The 24,037-nt window shown below is 37.9% G+C and overlaps 1 protein-coding gene across 1 annotated transcript in view; it reads left to right on the top strand.

Moving 5' to 3' along the window:
- The window catches only part of CTNNA3 (catenin alpha 3), a 1,724,101-nt gene that overhangs the window by 1,344,722 nt on the left and 355,342 nt on the right, over positions 1 to 24,037 (top strand). The window contains exon 12 of the mRNA XM_065919867.1: positions 18,380 to 18,531. Within this exon, the coding sequence (XP_065775939.1) occupies positions 18,380 to 18,531 (152 nt within the window). The remainder of the gene's footprint in view (positions 1 to 18,379; positions 18,532 to 24,037) is intronic.

Here is a 24,037-nt window from a genome sequence, read left to right as displayed (position 1 = left end):
ATCTAGGTTGGTCATAACTTTCCTTCCAAACAGTAAGTATCTTTTAGTTTCATGGCTGCAATCACCATCTGCAGTGATTTTAGAGCCCCCCAAAATAAAGTCAGCCACTGTTTCCCCATCTATTTGCCATGAAGTGATGGGACCAGATGCCATGATCTTAGTTTCCTGAATGTTGGGCTTTAAGCCAACTTTTTCATTCTTCTCTTTTACTTTCGTCAAGAGACTCTTTAGTTCTTCACTTTCTGCCATAAGGGTGGTGTCATCTGCATATCTGAGGTTACTGGTATTTTTCCTTGCAATCTGGATTCCAGCCTGTGCTTCATCCAGACAGCAGCATTTCTCATGATGTACTCTGTATATAAGTTAAATAAGCAGGGTGACAATATACAGCCTTGCTGTACTCCTTTTCCTATTTGAAACCAGTCTGTTGGTCCAAGTCCAGTTCTAACTGTTGCTTCCTGACCTGCATACAGGTTTCTCAGGAGACAAGTCAGGTGTTCTGGTTTTCCCATCTCCTTCAGAGTTTTCCACAGTTTGTTGTGATCCACACAGTCAAAGGCTTTGGCATAGTAAATAAAGCAGAAGTAGTTGTTTTTCTGGAACTCTCTTGCTTTTTCTATGATCCAACGGATGTTGGCAATATGATATCTGGGTCCTCTGCCTTTTCTAAAAAGCAGCTTGGACATCTGGAAGTTCACAGTTCATGTATTGCTGAAGCCTGGCTTGGAGAATTTTGAACATTACTTTACTAGCGTGTGAGATAAGTGCAATTGTATGGTAGTTTGAACATTCTTTGGCATTGCCCTTCTTTGGGATTGGAATGAAAACTGACCTTTTCCAGTCCTATGGCCACTGCTGAGTTTTCCAAACTTGCCATATTGAGTGCAGCACTTTCACAACATCATCTTTTAGGATTTGAAATAGCTCAACTGGAATTCCATCACCTCCACTATTTTGTTCATAGTGATGCTTCCTAAGGCCCACTTGACTACACATTCCAGGATGTCTGGCTCTAGGTGAATATGAGTGATCACACCATCATTATTATCTGGGTCATGAAGATCTTTTTTGTACAGTTCTCCTGTGTATTCTTGCCACCTCTCCTTAATATCTTCTGCTTCTGTTAGGTCCATAGCATTTCTGTCCTTTATTGAGGCAGTCTTTGCATGAAATGTTCCCTTGGTATCTCCAGTTTTCTTGAAGAGATCTCTAGTCTTTCCTATTCTATTATTTTCCTCTATTTCTTTGCACTGATCACTGAGAAGACTTTCTTATCTCTCCTTGGTGTTCTTTGGAACTCTGCATTCAAATGGGTATATCTTTCTTTTTCTCCTTTGCTTTTTGCTTCTCTTCTTTTCACAGCTATTTGTAAGGGCTCCTCAGACAGCCATTTTGCTTTTTGCATTTCTTTTTCTTGGGGTTGGTCTTGATTCCTGTCTCCTGTACAATGTCACAAACTTTCCTCCATAGTTCATCAGGCACTCCATCAGGTGTAGTCCCTTAAATCTATTTCTCAATTTCACTGTATTTTCATAAGGGATTTGATTTAGGTCATACCTGAATGATCTAGTGGTTTTGCCTATTTTCTTCAATTTAAGTCTGAATTTGGCAATAAGGAGTACATGATCTGAGCCATAGTTAGCTCCCGGTCTTGTTTTTGCTGATTGTATAGAGCTTCTCCATCTTTGGCTGCAAAGAATATGATCAATCTGATTTCAATGTTGACCATCTGGTAATGTCCATGTGTAGGGTCTTCTCTTTTGTTGTTGCAAGAGGTTGTTTGCTATAACCAGTGCATTCTCTTGGCAGCTCTCTATTTGTCTTTGCCCTGCTTCATTCTGTACTCCAAGGCCCAATTTGCCTTTTACTCCAGGTGTTTCTTGACTTCTTACTTTTGCATTCCAGTCCCTTATAATGGAAAGGAGATCTTTTGGGGGGTATTAGTTGTAGACAGTCTTGTAGGTCTTCATAGAACTGTTCAACATCAGCTACTTCAGCGTTACTGGTCGGGGCATAGACTTGGATTACCGTGATATTGAATGGTTTGCCTTGTAAACGAACAAAGATCATTCTGTCGTTTTTGAGATTGCACTCAGGAATTGCATTTCGGACTCTTTCATTGGCTATGATGGCTACTCCATTTCTTCTAAAGGACTCCTGCCCATAGTAGTAGATATAATGGTCATCTGAGTTAAATTCTCCCATTCCAGTACACCTTAGTTCGCTGATTCCTAGAGTCAATGTTCACTTTTGCCATATCCTGTTTGACCACTTTCAATTTGCCTTGATTCATGGACCTAATGTTCCAGGTTCCTATGCAATACTGCTATTTACAGCATCAGAGCTTACTTCTATCACCAGTCCCATTCACAACTGGGTGTTGTTTTTGCTTTGGCTCCATCCCTTCAGCCTCTGGAGTTATTTCTCCACTGGTCTCCACAGGCCTCTTTTAATAGTCCCTCCAGGTGATTCTAATGTAGCTTCTGCTGCTAAGTTGTTCCAGTCAGTCTGACTTTGTGCGACCCCATTGACAGCAGCCCACCAGGCTCCTCTGTCCCTGGGATTCTCCAGCCAAGAATACTGGAGTGGGTTGCCATTTTCTTCTTCAATGTATGAAAGTGAAAAGTGAAAGTGAAGTCTCTCAATCCTGTCCCACGCTTTGGAACCCCATGGACTGTAGACTACCAGGCTCCTCCATCCGTGGGATTTTCCAGGCAAGAGTACTGGAGTGGGTTGCCATTGATTCTAATGTAGGGCCAGGTTAAAAATCCACTGTGTCACAGTAAAGTTTGCTGATGAAAGAATATACTATTTGCTTAGAGCTACAGCTTTGCACTGAAAAATTGATGCTTTTGAACTATGGTGTTGGAGAAGACTTTTGAGAGCCCTTGGACTGCAAGGAGATCCAGCCAGTCCATCCTAGGGGAGATCAGTCCTGGGTGTTCATTGGAAGGACTGATGCTGAAGCTGAAACTCCAATACTTTGGCCACCTCATGTGAAGAGTTGACTCACTGGAAAAGACCCTGATGCTGGGAGGGATTGGGGGCAGGAGGAGAAGGGGATGACAGAGGATGAGATGGTTGGATGGCATCACCGACTCTATGGACATGAGTTTGAGTAAACTCCGGGAGTTGGTGATGGACAGGGAGGCCTGGTGTACTGTGATTCATGGGGTCGCAAAGAGTCGCACACAACTGAGCGACTGAACTGAACTGAACTGAACTGAATAGCTTTGCACAGCTCCAGAAAATGCAATGTAAATAAAATGCAAGGAAGAAAGTGACCCCTACTAGAAATCTAGACATGTCACTGTCATGCTTTACTGATTCCAGAATAGGTAAAGTACTAGCTAAATTAGTGTACATAGTAAATAATTGATAAGTGTTCTTCTGCTATTATTCTGGAACCATATTATGCACCAGATATTGTGGTGGTCACTTTCAGATATATTATCATACTTACACTCCAGATCTGAGCTTTCTGCTGCAAGAATGCAAGTTACTTAAATTTTCAGAAGAAAACATCAGTTTAATCTGTTAGTACTTATTATCTAAAATAAATGGAGTTTCTTTTGTCTGATATTCCTGAATGTTCATCTTTTAAGAACTCACTATTGACATCAATTTCAAATAATTTATGATTCACTCCTGTCAAAAGTCATGGTGACCTTATTCATTCACTTATCCATTAAATTCCTCCCTAGAGTCAAAATTTTTGAAGCCCTTGTTGGTATCATATCACATCAGAAATCCAAAAAGGTGCAAATCAAAAATTCTAGGACTTTAACTTTTTAAAGAAGATGATGATAATATTGTAAAAAGAAATATTTTTATGAAGAATATTTTCTTTTTAACACTATTTGTGAAGATCATTTTTTGTCATTTAGTAACAAAACATATAAATACCTAAGTGAAACATTCACTCCCCTAAGCATGTAGTGTTGGAAAAATCTTACATCAGTCCCAATGAAAACTTTTAAGTGCTTGTGTTGAAGTTGCTCATTTATATGCGACTCTTTGCCATGGACTGTAGCCTACCGGGCTCCTCTGTGCATGGAATTTTCCAGGCAAGGGTACTGGAGTGGGTTGCCATTTCCTTCTCCAGACGATCGTCCCGACCTGGGGATCAAACCCAGGTCTCCTGCATTGCCGGCAGATGCTTTACCCTCTGAGCCATCAGGGAAGCCCCTTTAAGTACTTAGCTCCATTTTAATTTTATGAAGCATGTAACTCATTGCTTCATTTTTGCCTGGAATGCAAGTGATCAGTTTTTTACTTAATTATTGTACCTTAACTCTAGAATATTTTTATGCAATTATCCTTGTCTTCTCTAACTATCGTTATGTAGTTCCAGTTATATTGACCTTGTTTTAAGTTTTGAAAGCTTATTGTATTCTTTGAAGTTTTCTTTTTTGGAAGTAAAGTTGTAAAGTTTAGTCTCACCTTTCATCCATTCACATTCTTATACACATGATTCTATTCACCTATCTTTTCTTCCAAAAATCTATGCTTTACTTTACTACCAATTCTTCTCTCCATACATCTGCCATCTTCCCGTCTATTCGTCTTCTTTTTTTTTTTTTTTCAGTTTTTCTGCTTATAACCAAATATAGCCCGAGAAAGTGAATATGATTCATGTATAATTTTGAATAGACCCATGGATCCAGAAAGTGTCTATGCTAGAAGTAGACCTATTTCATTGTTTTACAAAAGAACTTTAGCTCCTTAAAAAAAATTTTTTTTTGGACTGGTCTTTCACAATCGTAACATATTGATATAGAAATTTCTGGATTTCTGTAGCTATTTTTTAAAAAATTAGCATAGTTGTAAATCTTAATTCACCTTAGTACACTTGTTTAAATTAATGTTTGAACTTATATATATGCATCTATATCCAGCATTACAAAAAAAAAAAAGAAAGAAAGAAAGAAAGAAATTAGGGGGATAAATATTAATAAAAGAAGTCTCTTCAATTGCCTCAAATAGGAAACTTCCCTATAGCATTTTTTTTTCATTCATTCAAGAATAGTAAAAGGAGTGATTCAATATAACAAACGTACTCAGGAAGTTCACAAACATTTTTTATTTGACTTTCTAGAAAAATATCTATTGAATGAGCTATATATCCATATGTATTTAAATCATCTTAATTTTGGCACCCTGAAATTTGTAAGATATTGATTGCAATAGTAAGAAGATTCAATATACAGGAGTATTAGATATAAGAAAAATGAATTTTTTCTTTAAAAATGTTAATACTATACACTTGTACAGTGTAAGCCCTTCCTTACAAACCATGTAATACTGAATTACTGTAGAAAGAGTAAACTCACTATGAAATTGAGTTTCTGCTCTTTCACTGTAATATTATAACTCGCTAAAATAATGACAGTTCTGTCAAAGTAAAAGTAACAAGTTGGCACTGAAATTCCAGAACATTTTTCACATATATTAGAACTGGGATAATTTCAGCAGATGTGAAATCCTGTAACCTTCATGAGATTAACCCAGTAAGAAAAAATATCTATAGTCTCTCAAAACACAAGCAAAACATATATTTTTTCTTGTTTAGATAGCCACTTATATTTTTATGAAGGTGAGTATATATTGACCAACAAAGCTAAGAATGATATCGGTAAATAGAATCTGACAGTTTTGTAATGGCCTGGTTAATTTCTAGGTGCCAAAGGGGGTTTGTTTCTGAAGATTTACAACTCTTATTGGCGAAGTATACATAGACAAACTACACAGTTAGTGCTCATATCATTATTCCAGTATCTAAAACAGCATCCTCCAGAGGACAAGTGCTCAACAAATAATTCAAAGTATTTGGAACAGTGTTGTCCAAAAGAACATTTAGCGAGAATAGAAATGAGCTATATCTCCACTGTTTAAAATGATAGCCATATATGGTGAGCAGAGTGACTGAGGAAGTGAAGTTTTGATTATATTTAATGTGTATCAATTTAATGTAAATTAAGTTGAATAGTAAGATATTTCTAGCAGCTAGTGGATTTAACAGTACAGCTTTATAAAGTAGTAAGTCTAAGCAACTCGATGATACACACCCTGAAAATTCAAAACAGATTCATTCATTGCTATTTGCATTTGCTTTTATGTTTCCCTCCCCTGCTGATATCCTTGTTGTCAATCTTATATTTTTAAAAGTGTGTAGTCTTAACATGCTTATAAGAGTTAAAAATACACAAAATGTATATCCTCTCAGAGACTAATCTCTCTCCTCCTATTCCTTCTACCCTATTCTTAGCATCCCTTGTAAATAATAAATTTCCTTTATCTTTCATGTGAGTCTTTTTAATGTGAAAATAAACAGATTAATATGTGTTCTTAACTCCTCTTCATTCTTACACAAAAGGTACTATATTGCTATATATGAAATCATGAGTTCGTGCTGACACCTCCATTGCAATCCTATTCCATGGGTTCTTTTGTCTTATCACATTCTGTAGTGGTACCTCCCTTATCCCATAATGAGAGACTTGGCTCTCAAAAATATCTACATGCTTACTCAGTGTATCCATGCTACAACAAACAGTAATACCCTAAGGTGTTTCCAACTGTTTTTCTAACTTCATTGTTTTCTCAGCACCATATTTTGCTTTTTGATTCACTTTTTAAGATTCTATTGACAAGTATCTTCCTAATGAAGAGTTCTTGGAAATTAACTATTCTGTGTATATGCATGTCTGAAAAACTCTTTATCTCACCGTTCACTTAATTAGCAAATTGGCTGAGTATTGAATCTCAATTCTGAAATAATTTCTCCTTAGAATTTGAATGCATTGCTTCGTATTTTTCCTTTCAGGATTCAGCGTTTCTCATGAAAAGTCTAATACTAATCTGATTGTACTATTTTATAGATGGCCCTTTTTCTCTTGAAGATTTAGTCCTCTTTACCCTCAGTGTTCCTTAATGTTTGAAGATACATCTCAGCATAGTTATCACATCCAACAGTAGAACACAGTGGAAGGGGTTCAGGCTCTCAGTTGCGTGCCTGATGTTGAATTCTGACTCTGAGGAAACAAAGGTGATGACAGAGATTCTGATTTTAAAAGCTCTCTATCAGGTTTTCAGTTCAGTTCAGTTACTCAGTCATGTCCGACTCTTTGCAACCCCATGGACTGCAGCACGCCAGGCCTTCCTGCTCATCACCAACTCTTGGAATTTACCCAAATTCACGCCCATTGAATCGGTGATGCCATCAAACCATCTCATCCTCCCGCCTTCAATCTTTCCCAGCATCAGGGTCTTTTCAAATGAGTCAGCTCATTGCTTCAGGTGGCCAAAATATTGGAGTTTCAGCTTCAACATCAGACCTTCCAATGAACACCCAGGACTGATCTCCTTTAGGATGGACTGACTGAATCTCCTTGCAGTCCAATGGACTCTCAAGAGTCTTCTCCAGCACTACAGCTCAAAAGCATCAATTCTTCTGTGCTCAGCTTTCTTTATAGTCCAACTCTCATAACCATACATGACTACTGGAAAAACGATAGCCTAAACTAGACGGACCTTTGTTGGCAGTAGTGGCTGAGTATAAGAAAATACATACAGTTAGAGACATAGCATCTTTAGCAAATGTATGTCTGAAGTATCAGCAAGTCCAAGAGACAAGATTGCCTAACACAGCCAGAGGCTTGGGTGGACTAGTGATCAGGGAACATTTCACAGGGAAACTGATACCTAAATTAAATGTGAAGAGTGGGTAGAAAGTTACCAGGTAGAGTTAAGAGTTGTATTCAGACATATAATCATAGACAGCTGGACATGTTGGAGAGTTGGAATTTTAGGGAGCTGAGATTAATCTTTTTATTCTCACCCAGCAAATCCCCAGCATCATGTGAAGGACTACCTCACCACCACAGGTCAGGGAAAAAAAAAAAAGTTTCTCCTACTAGAAACCTTCACATTGTAGGTATATTCTTTAGCATCTTTAAAGATTCTTTTTTCTCCACAAGACATTTCTATTTACCTAAAAATTGAAATTGCCAAGCATTTTACCAGCAAAATAGATATATTCAATAATAGCAAACAAGTGCAACTCAGGACATGGAAACTATGGTAAACCACCGTCAGGTTTGGAAAACAAAGGAGAGGAACATTCTTTTACAGAGAAGGAAGACTGGAGTGGAGCAGTTATAAACAAAATGTCCATTGGAGGAACCCGGGAATTTGAAGTATAGTGGCTTTTCATTGGCGGAGTCATGACAGTCTCTCATTGGCTGGGCTGTTGCCAGGCGAGGAGAATATCTTTCTTCTTCCTACCGGGCTTCCCTAGTGGCTCAGTGGAAAAGAATCCACCTGCCAATGCAAGAGATGTGGATTTAATCCCTGGTTCAGGAAGATCCCCTGGAGAAGGAAATGGCATCCCATTCCAGTATTCTTGCCTGAGAAATCCCTGACAGCCTACAGTCCACGGGGTCACAAAATCAGACACGAATTAGTGACTAGATAACAAACAACCTGCTGGGTAGTAAAATAGGAACTTTCTTCCTTTCAGAAATGCAAAGGTATGTCTCTTCCTATTGAGTCTACAATTGATGTCAAGAGGTAGGGTGTGAGATCTGCCCCTTCTGGACTCCAAAATCCACTTTAAACAAAGCTTCTGTTTATTAATTTTCACATTTCCCTGTTCTTGTGACCCAAGATACCTCCTACACTGTGTTTGGCTAGAGATACAGACCATGTTGCTCCTTTACTTCTTTATTTTTCTTTCACTCTTCCTGTGTGTGTTTTTCTTGATACTAGAAATTCAAGTGATTAATGGATGATCTTAAGCAATAGATAAGATGAGTAATTCTAAAGAGGAAAATTCAAACCATTCAAAACTCAAAAACAGCGAGAGAGTAGATAAAAATTGAAAGCAATACAGAAGCTTAACCAATAGAACACACACACACACACACCTGACTCACACATTAAAAGGAAAGAGAGAGCAGAAAGGCTAAAATGTAAAAGCTGGACTATGCCAAAAGAGTTATCATCACAACTAAAACTCTCAAGCACTGTTGATAGGAATAAAATGTATTTCAACCACTTTGAAAACTGTTGGTGTCTACTAATATGGTACAAAAATATATTCTATGATTCAGAAATTCCACTGATAGGTATAGTCCCTAAAAATATGTATATAAATTCCCTGAAAATATGTACACAATATCCCAGTACCAAAAGATGTACAGTATGTTCATATCATCACTATGTATAAAAGTCTCAAACTGGAAATTATCTGAATGCCCATTACCTGTAGAATGGTAAATATGTGATACATATGGAATATGTATGTTGTACAATGGAATACTATATAGTAGTAAGAAAAAGTTAGCCTACATACAACAATGTGAGTAAAATCTCGTAGCCTCAATGCCAAGTGAAACTTGATACAAAACAATATATACAGTATGATTCCATCTGAATGAACCTATATGGGCAAAAATAATGTACTCTCTTAGACCTTTCCAGTCTGTTAGTGTAGTAATTATCCATTGTAAAAGAAATTGCCCCAAAATTTAGCAGCTTAAAATAACAAACACTATCTTTCACATTTTCTGAGAATTAGGAATCCAGGAGTGGCTTAGTTGTGTAATCCTGCCCTAGTCTCAAGACACTGCAGTCAAGATGTCATTTGAAGCTGCAGTTATTTTGAAGGTTTGAGTGAAACTTAGAGGATCCACCTCTAAGCTCATCCACCTCTAAGATATACAGAAACAACTAACAAAAAATTTAAGAGATAATGTGTTAATTCAGTTAAATTAATGTGGTACATAATGAGCAATGGTCATCACAGAACATTACTTAGTACAGGTGCAACTTTAAAGACTTAAATAGTCTTTAAATGGTTACAGTCCTTTGACCAATTAACATGATGTTAACACAGTTGAAAAGGATATGAGAAAAAGTGTGACAGAGCTAAATTTTACATTAAGTGGTCATGACTAATTCCTGAAACATCTAAATAAATTAATATCATTTATTAATATTAATGTATTATTGAGAAACATCAAGACTAAGATCTAAGGGAAACAGCTAAGTCCTTTCATTGCTGGCGATACCCAAAGCTGGACACTCAGGCTAATTAAGTGATCCAGAATTTCATAGAGAAAAGTTCTCTGCCAAAGGGGAGAAAAAGTATCAGTATCATGAAGCCATGACAACAGTCTTTCTCTTTGCTATTTCATTTTTTAGTTGTTTTGTCATTGTTATTGTTTTTTTAGCCAATCCAGATGTTTGAAAAGTAGATGTGGAGTCAACAGTGAGGTCAGTTAAAATTTCTTGTTAACTGTGTGATGTGTCATAAATCACTCATTCAGATCCTTGATTCTCTCATTTGAGGAAAAGCAAAATTCTCACTGGTTTTTGATTTTTATGATATGTCATGTGTGAGGGACAAAGAACCTTGATAATCAATGTTTGTTCTACAAATTTTAAAAATTAAGAAGAGTATGCGATATTTATAGAAGTCATGCATATGCTTAACTGCACTTTCTGTTATTATTCATTTCTTCCCACTTACTTAGCATAATGTAAAGAAATGATGACTTCGCATTATGTGAATTCTCAAAGCCAAACTCCTTTATCATTGGTAATTTTCAAAGATAATAATATAATTAGAAATATTTTAGTCTGCATTTTATTAATGATAGAAAACATAATTTAATGACATCATTTGAGATGATTAGCTATAATGAGTTTGAATTTTTTTCTGACCTACTTAATCCAATAATTATGTGCCCTCACCTACTTTCAAAAGCACATAATAAATTTAGCAAGAATTGAGAAAGGATAAAATATTCTTGAGTTACTACCAGAGAGAGACTCAAGGTTTGGGAGAAATTGGCTCTATTGCCAGAAAATTAACATTAATTTTCCCAGGAGCACTGAAATTAATAAGCCCAAAGTATTTTACTTATCAAAAGAAGGCAATGCAGCTTTGGGGTTCAGAGAGCAAGCTCTGAAGTCTCAATTATCAGCTGTTTGACCTCAGTTTCCTCATCGGTAAAATCAAGATAGCATTATAATGTCTTCCCTGGTGGTTCAGATGGTAAAGAATCTGCTTGCAATCCTTACACCTGAGTTTGATCCCTGGGTCAGGAAGATCCCCTAGAGAAGAGAATGGCAGCTCATTTCAGTGTTCTTGGCTGAAAAATCCCGTGAACAGAGGAGCCTGGCAGGCTACAGTTCATGGTGTCGCAAAGTCAGATAGTTCATGCCTTACAGAACTGCTGTGAGGATTAAATGAAACAATGCATATAAAATGCTTAATACAGTGTCAAGATGAGTAAGCACTCAATGGATATGATTATTCTGTATATTCTGAATAAAGATTGTAAAGAAAGTACAGACTTCTAATGAGTTCAGGGCTGGCTTTGAATCTGGCAGTATAAAATAGACAAGATAGTTTTAAGTTTGAAGCTGACAAGATATTAACCGAAAGGCCACTTTTGTTTAACAAATCTACACTTCAAAGTTCAGAACAGTTGATTCTATCTGGCATTTCAATTGATTAGAGTGAATTTGTTTAAGGTGTCCCTCTCTTTGATCGATAATTGTATAACACAATGGTATATTATGTATAAACCTTGTTCTCTTGAAACTTAGGTAGATTATGGATTTGAGATAGCTTTGTCAATTTGCTTTCCTTTTAAATTACCATTAACTGGCTACTTAATTATACTCACTTTGTATTTTCTTGAAAGCATTAAAAAATTTCACTTCAACTCTGATCCAAGCAACCATATGTCCATAGTATGAATAAAGCACACCCACAGCTGATGTTTAAACTAATGAAATGAGAAATGTATTATATATCAACTTTGAATAGTTCATTTATGCTGTTAGAGTGAAAAAAGTAGTAGTTTCCATCTGTACTTCAGAAATTAAACATTTGCTTCTCAAAGATTTCATTTTAATTGAAACTAATATTAGTTTATTAGTAAGAGGCCTCTAGAAGAGTTAAAATGAAATCATGTTGCAATAATAAATATGTTGTATTTTCCTTAAAGTATGCTAAATCTTTCTCACATTATTTCACATGGAAGTGAAAACTAGACCTTTACATAATTTTATGCTTGTCTCTCTCTCTCTTTTTTATTGTTTTGGCCAAGATCTCCATAGGAAGATGATGAGAGCAGTTTCAAATTGTAGAGAGATTAGTAACAGATGGAAGATATGGATAAAGTTAAATTTTTATAGTATGGCACAGTTTTTTGCTTGATGAGAAAAACATTTTTTTTAGTGGGGAAGGCTTTGAAGAGGGTTTTGTCAGTGATAAACCACCACAAGTTTTGGTACAACATCTCTTTGCATTTTGTTATGTCTTTAGGGTTAATATTATTTTTGTTCAGTTGCTGAGTCATGTCTGACTCTTTTTGACCCCGTGGACTACAGCATACCAGGCTTCCCTGGCCTTCACTATCTCTCAGATTTAGCTCAAACTCATATCCATTGATTCAGTGATGAGAATATCAAAGTGATTAGGAGCTTTATCATTTTCTTTTGACTGATCATTTTGGTTGGGGTTGGGGGTGGTTGCTGTTCACTCCAGCACCTGGAAATGTGAAATAACTGGACACATTTTCTTTTTTTTTTTTTATTTATTTATCTTTAATTGAAGGATAATTATAATATTGTGTTGGTTTCTACTATACATCAACATGAATCGGTCATAGGTATACATATGGCGCCTCCCTCCCACCTCCTAGCCCATCCCACCCATCTCAGTTCAGTTCAGTCACTCAGTGGTGTCCAACTCTTTGTTACCCCATGGACTGCAGCACACCAGGCTTCCCTGTCCATCACCATCTCCTGGAGCTTGCTCAGACTCATGTCCATCGAGTTGGTGATGCTGTCCAACCATCTCATCCTCTGTCATCCCCTTCTCCTCCTGCCTTCAATCTTTCCCAGCAGCAGGGTCTTTTCTAATGAGTCAGTTCTTTGCATCATGGACACATTTTCTTAAGAGTTTCTTCTTCTTTCAACACTATAAAAAGTAAAGATTAACTCATTAAATATGCTGACTGTTCTCATAAACCCACATAATTATATTTTTGGAGATTACCAAGTATGAACAAAATCCAAATTATACAAGCTGAACATGTTACATTGTACTTATATTTTTGTCTGACTTTTATATATTCATTCATTAACTCATGTGATAACTTAATTCATTTAGTTATTTATCTATTATGAACCAGGCTACACACTTGGGAGAAAATTTCTGGGAACCAGTGAAGAGTTTTGAATACTGTAGTGACATGACTTACTAATAAAACAACTTATTGAGAATCTCTTTTGTAACCAACACTGGTGTACTTATTACTGAGTTGCTTTTGTCAAAAGATTGTGTTAGTACTTATGATGAGTCTGAAGAGTGAGAAGATCTTAAACAGAAGGGTTATGGGGAGCATTCGAGCAGGAGATAATGATGGTTAGAGGCAGTGGAGCTGTACTGGCGATGTCTTTACAATATATTTATATGGTTAGAGGAGATTATACTCGATGGACATTTGGATATAGAGGGTAAAAAAAGAGTGTGAGGTAAAGAAGACAGCTGGGTGTTTTTCATGGATGACCGGGCACCAAAATAGAAAATAGTGGAAGAAAATTAGACTTTCCAGGTATTTTGGTTTCAACAGATGGATTTGAGGTGTTACTAAAAGCTATTTCTCCTAAGCAAAATGCTTGAATTAGCTTGCTCCTTGCTTTGTTATTCTGTTCACTGAAAATGAAAAAGCCATTTAATGCAATTTCACTACAGAACACTATAGCTGGTAAAGAAGTCACTATAGAATAGTATTATCCATTAGAAATTTTTCTGATGATAGAAACATTCCATATTGCCACTCTCAAAACAAAATTCAGAAACCTTTGACAGTGTGCATCACAACAAATAGTGGGAAATTCTTAAAGCAGATGGGAATACCACACTGCCTTACCTGCCTCCTGAAAAATCTGTATGCAGGATGAGAAGCAACATTTAGAACTATACATGGAACAATGAATTGGTTCCAAATTGGGAAAGAAGTATGGCAAGGCTGTATTTTGCCATCCTGTTTATTATGCATAGTACATAATGCAAAATGCCAGGCTGGATGAAGCACAGACTGGAATCAAGATTGCCAGGAAAAATATCATTAACCTGAGATATTAATATGACACCACCCTTATGGAGGAAAGCTAAAGGAACTAAAGAGCCTGTTGATGAAAGTGAAACAGAAAGTGAAAAACATGGCTTAAAACTCAACATTCAACAAACTAAGATCATGGCATCTGGTCCCATCACTTTGTGGCAAATAGATAGGGAAATAATGGAAATAGTGACATACTTTATTTTTGGGGGCTCCAAAATCACTGCAGATGGTGATTGTAGCCTTACTTAAGACACTTGCTCCTTGGAAGAAAAGCTATGACAGCATATTAAAAAGCAGAGACATTACTTTGCCAGCAAAGGTCTGTCTAGTCAAAGCTATGCTTTTTTCTCTAGTCATGTATGGATGTGAGAGTTGCTCCATAAAGAAAGTTGAGCACACAAAAAACATGTTTTTGAACTGCTCTTGAGAGTCCCTTGGACAGCAAGGAGATCAAACCAGTCAATCCTAAAGGAGATCAGGCCTGAATATTCACTGAAAGGACTGGTGCTAGAGCTGAAACTCCAATACTTTGGCCACCTGATGTGAAGAGCTGACTCACTGGAAAAGACCCTGATGCTGGGAAAGACTGAAGGCAGGAGGGTGAGATGGTTTGATGGCATCACTGACTTAATGGAAATGAGTTTGAGCAAGCTCCAGGAGTTGGGGATGGACAAGGAAGTCTGGCGTGCTGCAGTCCACGCGGTCTCAGATTTGGACACAACCGAGTGACTCAACTGATTATGTCTATTGAGCACCTGAGCTGTGGTATATGTGATCGAGGAAATAAGTTTTAAAGCTAATTTTAATGAATTTAATGTTTAATAGCTATATTTTGCCATATGTAGCCAGGTGTCCGCTCACCCACCCCCTTTTTTTAGTTTGTTTTTGGCCATGCTGCATAATTGCATGGCTTGCTGAACCTGACCAAGGATTGATCCCAGACCCTCAGCAGTGAAATAGGAGAGTCCTAACCACTAGACTGCCAGGGAATTCCCAACCAGGAGCCTCTTTTTATTGGATTGGCTTCCCTGGTGGCTCAGTTGGTAAAGAATCCACCTGCAATGCAGAAGACCTGTATTTCAACCCCTGGGTTGGGAAGATCGCCGGGAGAAGGCCTGTGTTCAGGCCTGGAGAATTCCATGGACTGCATAGTCCATGGGGTTGCAAATACACAAAATTGAGAAACTTTCTTTTTCACTTTTCACACCTAGAGAATGGACAGAGAAGAAAAGCAGAATGGATACCCCTGGTGGGTATAGTAACTAAGAATTAGGCTACAGATGATACATTTTAGTAGGTGGAGGCAAGAAGGTGCTAAATAAAATATGCCTTGTGCTCATGCTCAGTTGTGTCCAACTCTTTCCAACTCATTTGACTGTAGCCTCCAGGCTCCTTTGCCCATGGGATTTTTCAGGCCGAAATACTGGAATGGGTTGCCATTTTCAGGGGATCTTCCCAACTGAAGTATTGAACCTGCATCTCCTGCATTGCAGGCAGATTCTTTATCACTGAGCCAGGGGGGAAGCCCCCAAATATGACTACCCATGTATATTACCAACATTCCCCCATATCAAGAACATGTCAGGTAGGATTGCAAGAGATGGTATGCCATATATGAAGATAGGGATTTGAAAGTAGGAAAAAATAAAAATAACATTTATTAATATTTTTGTATTAGATAAAGCATTTATATCTTCCAGGCTTAGAATTATTATCCTAAAAATTAGTCCGCCTTTATCCTGCCTCTTCACATGGGACAGAAACTTCCTCCTTATGATATGGTCTAGTAGTTAGAGTTTAAACTATGCATTCTGGCAGCCAGAGTTCAAAACTCAGTTCTGCTCTATATTAGCATAATAACTCTGTGAAACATCTTGTCCTTGTCATTCAACTAAGTATTAACCAGAGATCAAATTGCCAACATCTGCTGGATCATCAAAAAAGCGAGAGAGTTCCAGAAAAACATCTATTTCTGCTTTATTGACTATGCCAAAGCCTTTGACTGTATGGACCACAATAAAAGGTGGAAAATTCTAAAAGAGAAGGGTGTACCAGACCACCTGAACTACCACTTGAGAAACCTGTATGCAGGTCAGGAAGCAACAGTTAGAACTGGACATGGAACAACAGACTGGTTCCAAATAGGAAAAGGAGTACGTCAAGGCTGTATATTGTCACCCTGCTTATTTATCTTAGATGCAGAGTACATCATGAGAAATGCTGGGCTGGAGGAAGCACAAGTTGGAATCAAGATTGCTGGGAGAAATATCAATAACCTCAGATATGCAGATGACACCACCCTTACGGCAGAAAGTGAAGAAGAACTAAAGAGCCTCTTGATGAAAATGAAAGAGGAGAGTGAAAAAGTTCACTTAAAGCCCAACATTCAGAAAACTAAGATCATGGCATTTGGTCCCATCACTTCATGGCAAATAGATGGGGAAACAGTGGCTGACTTTATTTTGGGGGCTCCAAAATCACTGCCAATGGTTATTGCAGTCATGAAATTAAAAGATGCTTATCCTTGGAAGGAAAGTTATGATCAACCTAGACAGCATATTAAAAAGCAGAGACATTACTTTGCCAACAAAGGTCCATCTAGTCAAAGCTATGGGTTTTCCAGTGGTCATGTATGGATGTGAGAGTTGGGCTATAAAGAAAGCTGAGCGCTGAAGAATTGATGCTTTTGAACTGTGGTGTTGGAGAAGACTCTTGACAGTTCCCTGGGCTTCAAGGAGATCCAACCAGTCCATCCTAAAGGAGATCAGTCCTGGGTGTTCATTGGAAGGACTGATGCTGAAGCTGCAACTCCAATACCTTGGCCACCTGATGTGAAGAGCTAACTCATTTGAAAAGACCCTGATGCTGGGAAGGATTGAGGGCAGGAGGAGAAGGGAACGCAGAAGATGAGATGATTGGATGGCATCACTGACTCAACGGACGTGAGTTTGGGTAAACTCCGGGAGTTGGTGATGGACAGGGAGGCCTGGTGTGCTGCAGTTCGTGGGGTCGCAAAGAGTTGGACACAACTGAGCAACTGAACTGAACTGAAGTATTAGTCCAAGGTTAAAATCCAGGTTGTTTTAAGATTTAAATCATAGAGCACATACTGAGAAATGTGCTTTGAATATACTGAAGAGTTAATAAATGTTACTATCGTTAACCTTAACAGCAAAGTTGGAGAAATGTGTTTAATTGAGACTATTTGATGGTGCTAGTGGTGAAGAACCTGCCTGCCAATGTAAGAGATATGGGTTCAATTACTGGGTCAGGAAGATCTGCTGGAGGAGGAAATGACCACTCACTCTACTATTCTTGTCTGGAGAATCCCGTGGACAGAGCAGCCTAGTGGGATATAGTCCATAGGTTGTCTGACTCTGTCAGAGTCAGACACAACTGAAGTGACTTAGCTTGCATGCATTTCGAAATCTTGGCTTCCTTGATAGCTAGGACACGAATCTGCCTGCATGGGAGACCTGGGTTCAGTCCCTGCATCAGAAAGATTCCCTGGAGAAGGAAATGTCACCCCACTGCAGTATTCTTGCCTGGAGGATTCCATGGACAGAGGAGCCTCATGGGCCACAGTGCATAGTGTCACAAAGAGTTGGACACGACAGAGGACTAACACAGTTTGAAAGCTTAATTAAAAACATTCTATGGATTGACCTTACTGATTGATATATCCCTACATTCATGCACTGTTCTTATTTTAGATAGAAATGTCATATATAAGATCACCAATTTCATTTCATTAATCTTTTTGATGAGGGGGAAATATTTTATCAAAAGAAAGTTTAAAGTATTTTTATTATTTCTATGAGATAGAATTAGTAGGTTTAGGTAATTTTCTTCTATTTTGCAACTCAATTTTTAAAAAGTTTCTCCCTAAATTTCAACTGTTATTCTCACCAATTATTATTTGTAATTTCTTTGGGCTTACAATGGATAGGACAAAAAATGATAATATGGTTCCAGACTTAGTAAAAGAAAATGCCATAAAGGAGAAATATAATTTTTAAAAATATTTTCATAAAGATGTCTTTCTTGCTTTGATTCTTTTTACATTTCAGAGTTTCAACATTATCCTGCCAAAATGTTTTGTCTCCATACATATTAAAAAGAATTGAAAGTTTATTAGTCAAATATGTATTTAGCAATATGATTCACCATTTCCCAGAAATCTGAAAATATAAATATGACAATTTTCTCTTTCTTATTCATTTTAACAGTAATTCCTGAATTTGTAACACAAGTCAATGTTGCCTTGGAAGCCTTAAGTAAAAACTCTTTGGATGTGTTTGATGATAGTCAATTCGTGGACATCTCAAAGAAGATCTATGATACAATTCATGATATCAGATGTTCAGTCATGATGATTCGGGTAAGTCTGCTTTACCTTCCATTGAAGTATTGTAGCACTCTTCACCATCTGGAATCCCTGGAATGATTGCAAGAAATGTTTTATTTCTGTGCCGTAATGTCAATGCTAAAATCCATTAGAACTTTAGAAATTTATATGTATCCCCAAAGTCAGATCTGCTGTCACGAACAATGCTTTTACTTATGTATATGGTTATAACTTATGCAAATGAGCACATTTAACTGCCACATGTGCAGAAATGATAGAATTCATTGTGTACAGGATTTGCTGAAGTGTCACATAGCATGATCAGAAGCCAAAGAACAATACGTAAAGTAATTTCTTTCTTTCCTTGAATAGAAGGAGAGGATCTTTCTAATCACTATATTGAAACGTATAGGAAAGTATATTTAAAACAAGGAATTTCTGTGTCTGCATCCTCTCATATTAGAACATAGAATCAGTGGTCTGTTAAGAAATCTCACTTGGAGCTGCCAGGAACAACAAATGTTTGAGTGTTTGTCTGTTTGGGAGAATATATACCATCTTCCCAAATGTGATAGTGAGTCATTTTGCGAGCACAGTGAATATATGGAAACCAGGGGTATTTGTTCTTCCTTAAAATGTTAATTAGAGGTTTTCTGTGTGTGAGTGTGTGTGTGCACACACATTTAATATTTATTTGGCTGTGCTGGGTGTTAGTTGTGGTATGTGAACACTTAGTTGAAGCGTGTGAACTCTTAACTGGGGCATGTAGGTTCTCGTTCCCTGACCAGGGAGCGAACCTGGGCCCCCTGCCTCTGGAGCACTGAGTCTTGGCCACTGGACCACCAGGGAACTCTCTCTCTCTCTCTCTCTCTTTTTTTAAATTAATACTATTAAAAACAGCAATAATAACAAAAACAGCACAAGTCAAGATATGGAGAGAGATTATTTTGGAATTGGTTCACCTGGAGGCAGAGTCAAGTATTTGTGTTATCATTAGTCTATTTAGGACAAAAATGAGACAGAGAAGCAATAAGGTGTAATTATGAGTCACTGCAGGCAACTGATGACTGAACCTGGAGACCTCTAGCAGAATCCTATGGATCATATCTCAGAGTTATCTTACCTTTGGGGAATAAAAGTCAATATATTTACCTATTCACACTTGGTTAAAGGCCACCTCTCCTCAGAGGCATTACCAGGGCCTCCTACCATGCCAGCCAAGCCACTCTCAGGCAGGGGCTGGGTAAGATGAGCTGGTAGAAGTGGTGAGTGCAGTTTGTAAGCATGAGTGGAGTTCGATTTGATGCCTCTGGCCTGAACTGTTAGTATGGCTGTTAGGTGGGACTGCATGTGCTGAGGAGATATGGGTGGACGCCCATAGTATCTGACAGGCCTGAATGTCATAGTCAGGTTACATGGAGGAGTCTATAGAAATGGAGACAGTAGAGGACCTTGTAGGGAAAGGGGCCAAAAAAACCAAGGTGCATGCTAGGCCAGATAGACATTTATGGAAGAAATAGAAAGACAAAAGTCTAGACGTGTCAAGACATAGGACCTAGCACTTAAGATCTTGGGAAAACCTTCAAGCAGCCAGATATACATAAAAAAGAAACCTCAGAATACATATTTATGAGCAAAATCTGCCTGCAATGCAGGAGACCTGGGTTTGACCCCTCAGTCAGGAAGATCCCCTGGAAGAGGGCATGGCGACCCACTCCCATACTCTTACCTAGAGAACCCCATTGGCAGAGGAGCCTGGCAGGCTCCAGTCTGCAGGGTCACAAAGGGTCAGACACGACTGGAGTGACTAAGCAACAGCAGCAGTAAGAGCAGTACTGTACTAGTAGTATATCTGAACTGCAAAGTACCTTTGCCAAATGTTTTCTTCTAACAAAGATTTTTGTGCTTTACCTGTGTGAACTAGTGGGGTAGTATTAATTCAGATCTGGGAGGATCTGGAACCAGGAAGAAACATACTTCGTACTAAAAGTATGAGGAAGATCCATGACCTCAGGAGATAGCTTTACAAGGGTGAAACCTTGACATTTCCAGTATCCCTGGATGGGTATTTATGAAGTGAAGATAAACCAGTGAAATAGCCTAGGTGAAGGGCAGGGAATGTATTTTTTTTTTTTTAACTGCTAAAGCTATTTAGGGATAAAAGTCTTATAACCTCTCCCACTTGGATATTCTAGTATTTAAATATTTTCTCATTATCAAAATGGCTTACGTATAGCAAATTAAATTATCTGACCATATTTCTATATATCCCTCAAACCTGGCAGTTCTCTTTAAGGCAGAACAATTTATTATAATTATTAAGAGCATTTGAGAACTGTAACTTGTCCATATAGTCATCTTTTTTTTCAAAGTAAATACTTCAACTTTTTCTCATAGGAATACTTAAGTATCTTGTGTTTTTCACTAGTCCTTATTTACCTTTTCAATAAACTTTTCAAGTGAGACTATCAAAAGGCATACTCTAATTAGAGCCTGTCCAATGTCAAATAAAGTAGCTTCTCACATTACTGCTATTAATAAGCCAACTACTGTTAACCTATTACTACCTTCTTAAACACAATGATTATTGGATAGACTATTTTTTTTTAATACTGTCATTGCCTGTATATCCCTTCTCCATTTCAATTTGATGTGTTTGTTCTTGGCCCCAAATCCTAATAAACTTCATCATATTTCTGAATGATTCTTCATGTAATTTATCAGTATGCTTTTAACTTTGGTTGGTGACCATACCTAAATTAATATTAATTAGAAATATAAGACTATAATCTGAGTTCCTTCATCTAGATTATTAATAAGAATATAAAATCATATTGGCCCTTAATCCCTGTCAAATAGCTCCAATTAAGGGCATTAGTGCTAAGATCCCTTAGAATCTGATGTTCCAATCATTGAGAACATACTGGTAAGTGTACGGTTTGAAACTTTTGATTTTTTTGAATGTTAAGGTAAAGATACTCTTTCATCAAACACACTTCAAAGCTTAAATAAATAAATAAAAGAGATAAAGCAGAGCTCTTGTATGTAAAGCTTTCAGGATGGTCTAGAGGCCTATCATTTCTATCTTGCCCCTGCCCCTCCCCTTCCCCACCTCCTTCTCTAGGCAGCCTCTAAAGGTACCTGGATGTACCCAGGGATTCTTTAGAGTATAACCCATAAACCTTTGTACTTAACTGCTAATTGGATTATAGGATAAAAATAGAAGTCTAACTCAGATGTAATTAATGAAAATCTCCCCCCTCCTTTGAGGACTGTCCCTTTATCATAGAAGATAATAAAATTGGTCTGGAATAATCTTCTCTTTAAAAGGTCAGGTGAAATGCTGACCAATATCTTGACCTGAGAACTGGAAAACATTTGATGCTTTATTTAGCGTATCTAAAGAGTGTCAACATGAAGGCAATACAGGTATAATTATTCATGTTCAGGGAGGGCTAGGCTAGGCTATGCTCTTGAGAATGTGTGTGATGTTACAAAATCCAATCTTAGACTTGAATTTTCAAGAGTGTTCTTTGGTGCTCTTAAGATGATAAAATGCTAACTTAAGATCAGAGTCTGGTATTTTATAGTTTTACAGATATGATTATACTGGCCTTTACTATTTATTTTGATGAATAACTATGTTTACCATTAATTGAGTTAGTTTAGAATTTTCTGAATAAAATACTGTGACATTTACTATTTCTATCTTCTCTGGATTCAATGTGTGGACAGTTGAGTTTGTAGAATCTTGTTTTTAACCTTGGAGAGCAGGGGGTATTATTTTCTCTATTATTATTATTTGGTATTTGTTGGTGTTTAATGTGCATGCTAAGTTGCTTCAGTCATGTCAGACTCTGTGCGACCCTTTGGACTGTAGCCCTCCAGGCTCCTCTCTCCATGGAATTCTCCAGGAAAGAATACTGGAGTGGATTGCCATACCATCCTTCAGGGGATCCTCCCAACCCTAGAATGAAATCCACTTCTCTTACATCTCCTGCCTTGGCAGGCAGGTTCTTTACCACTAGCACCACCCGGGAAGCCCTGTTGGTGTTTAATATATATGTGTAAATTTTGCAGTGATTAAGAGTGTTCTGGTCACTCAAGATGGTTGTTCTCTTGCTCTCTGTACACCACCTTGCCAGACTAGTGTCTGCTTCACCTAAATCTTAAGCACATGACTGACCTTCCTATATACTTGCCCCAGGCCCCAGCTGGTGATTGTTCTTATCAGAGGATGGTAAGGGGCGTGCCTCTCTGCTGGTTTCCCTGGAAACTGATGAGCCCACCTGACATCAATGCCCTAATAACTTGTAATCTCCCCTTCCCCCTGGTGTGAAGACTGCTGCCATGTCCTGCTGGCTTTCTGCTGTACAGGATGAGGCATCACTCTAGGACCTGACCTCAGATGGGTAAGCTCCCGGGTAAACCATTGATGTCTCTCTAACTGATTCTGGCCTCTTTCTTTGGCCTTGAACCTGGGCAAGCATGGGGCTTGGAGGCATAGAGTGAAGCCATACGAGTTCTTACAATGGCTAAGACTATGGCAAGTAACACATTTCAGTATGCCTCAGATTCCTCCTTTGTAAAATAAACTTGGTACTGTACCTACTTCCAAAGATTATTATGCTGACAAAATGAGTTATGATAGAAATGGAATGCTTTAGTTAATAGTAATCTCTTATAAGAAGAAGGTTTCTATTACTATTAACACTGATCTCAGGTGGCCTTGGCTTGTGGTGGCATGAATCAGGATTTTGGTTCCTGGCCAGATATTGAGGTCAGGCAGTTCCAGGGAGAGTGCTGAATCCTAACCACTGGGCAACCATAGATAGTGGCAAGGTCCTGGCCCATGAGTTGTGTAGAAATGAATTTCCACATAGAGATGGAAAATAGTGAAACAAGTGTTTACTAGGAAGAAAATAGTACCATGCATGTGGATAGACACATGGGCAGGCTCAGAGAGACTCGTGCCCTCCTGGTAGTTTGAATCATGTTTATGGGGCATTTCTTCTGAGTTTCCTTTAACCAGTCATCTTGCTTTGCCTGGTTTTGAGCCTGTATTTGGCTTATCTCCGGGTCCTCCCATGTGTGTGTGCCAAGATGGATTCTAGCAAAGAGACCTGTAGGTAGCTGCATCACTTACTATGAGGTGATGTCCCTTCTCTTTTCACTTCCAAGGAGACTTTCTGGGCATATGTAGTCAGGAAGGTGTCCTTCACTTTGAGAATGAGGAATACATGGTTTTTTATCTCCCTCTTCAGTCATCCTGCTTTTATTTATGGAGTTTCTGGTATTATTCTGTCCACAAGGGAGAAACTATTCAGCATGGGACCCATCTAACTCCTGCCTCAGTACTACTGATGCTGCCTATTATTTTGTATATCTTTAAGAATGTTAGTTACAGAAACTACAGAAATATGCTCATAGAGCAATATGAAGCTGAAACCTGAAAAGTAACTTGAAAGAGTGAAGTTCTAAACAAAGAATTATGTTTTTTTCTCAAAATATTTTTATAGAAGAGGATATTCATGTTTAT

Source organism: Muntiacus reevesi, chromosome 2, assembly GCF_963930625.1.
Source record: "Muntiacus reevesi chromosome 2, mMunRee1.1, whole genome shotgun sequence".
Classification (NCBI taxonomy): Eukaryota; Metazoa; Chordata; class Mammalia; order Artiodactyla; family Cervidae; genus Muntiacus; species Muntiacus reevesi.
This window is presented reverse-complemented; position numbering and strand designations above follow the sequence as displayed.